The sequence below is a fragment of the Pteropus alecto genome, unplaced genomic scaffold, assembly GCF_000325575.1.
Source record: "Pteropus alecto unplaced genomic scaffold, ASM32557v1 scaffold25, whole genome shotgun sequence".
Classification (NCBI taxonomy): domain Eukaryota; kingdom Metazoa; phylum Chordata; class Mammalia; order Chiroptera; family Pteropodidae; genus Pteropus; species Pteropus alecto.
Window position 1 is genome coordinate 133,154 of NW_006441955.1, and position 3,982 is coordinate 137,135.

The 3,982-nt window shown below is 47.5% G+C and overlaps 1 protein-coding gene across 1 annotated transcript in view; it reads left to right on the forward strand.

Annotated features, from left to right (window-relative positions):
* The window catches only part of MMACHC (methylmalonic aciduria (cobalamin deficiency) cblC type, with homocystinuria), a 4,024-nt gene extending 420 nt beyond the window's left edge, over positions 1 to 3,604 (forward strand). The window contains exons 2-4 of the mRNA XM_006919132.3: positions 1,559 to 1,753; positions 2,542 to 2,694; positions 3,147 to 3,604. Of these exons, the coding sequence (XP_006919194.1) occupies positions 1,559 to 1,753; positions 2,542 to 2,694; positions 3,147 to 3,566 (768 nt within the window). The 3' untranslated portion in view covers positions 3,567 to 3,604. The remainder of the gene's footprint in view (positions 1 to 1,558; positions 1,754 to 2,541; positions 2,695 to 3,146) is intronic.
* Positions 3,605 to 3,982: the final 378 nt, after the last annotated feature.

The window sequence follows — 3,982 nt, forward strand, 5'->3', positions numbered from 1 at the left end:
AGTGTCAACTGCGCTTGGGTTAGAGGAGCTGGCGCACGTGTCCTTTTACCCGCATCTAATGCCGGTTTGATGAATAGGAGACACCATATGATCCAGTAACCTTGTGGTTCTGTGACCTACATAATTTGCAGGAAGAAAGGGACCCGTGGGGCCAGAGTCACTTTGGAAGCTCAGTTAGTAAAGGGCAAGACCTGGAAGGTTTGCATGGCTAGGATTTATGTCATCTAAGGAGAAAAGGGTATCCCTGGTGTCGAACAAGCAAATAATTGCCTGGTTTGTTTCATCCACCAACAAGGATAATTCATGATGGTTGCCAATCACCAGCCTTGGGCTGAGTATAGAAACTGCACCCTATTGACAGGGAAGTCTGGCACCACCACCTACCCTTGTTTACATAAGCCCATTTCCTCCTTATCCGTTGCCCCCTGCACCGAGCTGTATACTTGGATACAAAGCTAAAGTTCAGCTTGAGCCTTTTGACTGATGCTTAAAAGACAGACCGCCTATTCCCACCCCTTCCACTGAATGGCCCATAGCAGTGCTGGGAGAAGTAGGTTGGATCTAGTTTGAGAGGACTTCCCAGGGGAAAAAAAATGGACTTGGAGCTTTATATGAAAAGATAGATTGGAAGGAAGCAGGGTTATGTACATGCCAAATATCAAGAACAGCTTGAGTACAGGTATGGAGGTGGTGGATAACAAGTATGGGGGAGAGTAAGGACGCCTACCTGGTGGGTCAGGTAAGCTTGGGTAGTTGGAGCCATTGTACTAAGCAGCCATCTGCAGCCCTGCCAGTCATTCTCGGCTCCTACTTCTCTCAACCTCCCTACCCCCACATTCAATCAGCCACCAAAACCTTTAGGAATCCGTCTCCTGAATCTGCCAGATCCATTCCTTTCCATCCAACCCATCTATGCTCTGGTCCAGGCCACTGTTTCTCATTTGAGTTACTGCAATAACCTCCTTGCTGTCATTCGCCTCCTATCCATCCTCCACACTGCAGCCAGATTGATCTAAAACTGATCATGTCAGTTTACATCTTAAATGGCCCTGCATTATCACCAAATTAGACCCATATTCCTTAAATTGGTATTCAAGGCCAGTCACAATCTTACTCCTACTGATCTCTCCAGCCTTCTCTCCCTTTGCTCCCTTCTACACACCCTTCACTTCTATCAGATAATTTTCTATTCTCCAGATATACCCTGTACTTTTTGCCTGTCTTTGTGCTGTCACTGCTATTTAGAATACACACCAGCTTCTCCCTCCTCACATCAGCCTCTCAGCTTCCTTCCTAGCCTTAAAGACTCAGCATCCAAGAAGCCTTTTCTAATTTAAGAACTTTTATCTAGCCCCGTCATTGCACTAATCACAGTACAATCAATTTTTGTCCATGAGTTCTCTGCTTCTCTAAACTGTCAAATGCAGACAAATCCCCCATAAACACACATCACACAGCATCAATAGAAATTCAATGATTGAATTAATGAGATGGAGGCTGGGGTGAGATACATGAGGCCTTGAATGCCAGGCTAAGGTATGAATTTTCTCTATTCCAGGTGGCATGGTACAATGCACTCCTGCCTCCGACCTTCCACCTGCCTCTACCAGGACCCACCCTGGCCTTCCTGGTACTCAGCACACCTGCCATGTTTGATCAGGCCCTCAAGCCCTTCCTGCAGAGCTGCCACCTCCAACCACTGACTGACCCTGTAGACCAGTGTGTGGCCTACCACCTAAGCCGCATTAGAGAGGTGAGCAAGGCTCATATAACCCACCAGCTTCCAAACCCACAACTGCTTCCAGCTCCTCCAAGCTCAGTGCAGGATCTAGACCTACCTAGAGCCAGGAGCCACTTTCCAGGTTGGATGATATCCTAAAGCCAGCCTGACATTGTGACCTCTCCCCATTCTGCCTTCTCAACCCAGGTCTGGCCACCTTCCTCTAGTAGTCCCCAGATCTGACATCAATCTCATTCACCCTACACTGATGGGCAACTATCTGAACCTCAAACCAGACTTCCCTTGGCCTCCAAGTGAAATAAGAATAAGCCCAACATCCCCCAGGCATCTCCAACCTGTCTTTACCCTACACCTGGAAGCTTTATGCTGACTTTGGGGCCATTTGAAGACAAAATATTCTGGCACCACACACACACACACACACTCACTCACACTCACTCACACACTCACACTCTCTCCCTCTCTGTCTCCGCCCTCCCTCCTCTCTCCCCCGCTCCCCACAAAGCTGAGCCATCTTACTCCACACTGGGACTGTGGAGGGGAGAGCCAAGTCATCCTTCAAAATGGATGTTTCTGAGCAAAACTGTATTTCCCTTCAAACATGGGTCCTCCTGGACAGAATATAATTTTTGTCACACTGAAGTCCCCCACCCCAAGTTTAAGGTCATGTTTTCCCTTCAAATGTGACTTCTAAGGACAGGAGTGTCCTTCTAAGGACACTTTAACACAAATTAGGGTTCTCTAGGACAAGGTCAAGATTCCTCTTACGCTGAAAGCATCCATTTTGTCCTCTATCCCAGACCCTCCCAGAGCTACAGATGGAAGTCATCGCTGACTATGAAGTACACCCCAACCGGCGCCCCAAGATTCTGGCCCAGACAGCAGCCCATGTGGCAGGGGCTGCTTACTACTACCAACGACAGGATGTGGAGGCTGATCCTTGGGGGACCCAGGTCAGAGGGCAAGTGTGAATGACTACAGATAAAGAGAAAATGGTGAAGGCCCCTCAAGATACTAGGTCCCACATTCCTCCACCTCCCATGGGTCAAGGAGTTTGTAGACACAATCCAGGACAAAGGTTTGCCCTACCCCACATGCTTTCTGGAGTCTACCTGGGGTCACATCAGGTCAGAGAACCCAGTCTGTTCATAAAACCGTTACAGGATGGAGGGGGCAGAGATTAGATGGTGAGACTGGAAGTTGAGACTCAACTTAAGAAACCCTTATGGCCAGAGTGAATTCATGAACAGGGTTGCCCAGAAGGAATGAGGAAACCTAGCCACAAGAGGCTCACATATGGAGTCAGTCAAGTATCAATAAGTGAACAAGCCTAGTTTGCAGTGATAGTAGGTGAACTTGGTGCCAGTGAGATCCATGACCTTGCTTTTCTTTACCCTCTCTCCAGCACATATCAGGTGTATGCATACATCCTCGATTTGGGGGCTGGTTTGCAATCCGTGGGGTGGTACTGCTTCCAGGAACAGAGGTGCCAGATCTGCAACCCACTAAACCCCTTGACTGTGTACCAGCAAGAACTGACCGAATCACCCTGCTTGAAGGTTTCAATTTCCATTGGCGTGACTGGACTTACCGGGATGTTATAACACCCCAGGAACGCTACTCTGAAGAGCAGAAGGCCTATTTTTCCACTCCACCTGCCCAACGCTTGGCCTTGTTAGGCTTGGACCAATCCTCAGAGAAGCCTAGCTCTGCATCCCCCGACCTTCTCTTTACCACACTCATACCCAAGAAGCCTCAGAATCCCAGCAGAGCTAGGGACTGGCTCAGCCCCACGGTCTCACCACCTGAATCCCCTGGCCCTTGATAGCTTTCCTCCCCTGTGGGATCCCTATTTACAATGGTACTTGCTAGGACTTGGCTTTGGCAAGAGATTTTAGATATTTTGGTAAGTTATAGTAGAGATCTTCAATTAAGATAAGGCTTTAGAGCTTAGTCAAAATCAGAGATCAAAGACCAAGGCAACTGATATGTCAAGTATATTTCAGTAGAAGACAAAAAAAATACCAAGCCAGATCTAGAAATCCCACTCTCTTTGGAATATGAAATTACTGACTTAAAGTTTTTCTGTAGTGCTCAAAGATGCTACTTGTTACAGGATCTAAGGGGAAACCATCCCCTAGTAATGGTTTAATGCCTCAGTGTTGTGGGGTGAATACTAAATACATGTATGTAAAGCATTTCTGAAACAGTGTCTAACATAGTAAACAATGTCAGCTGTTA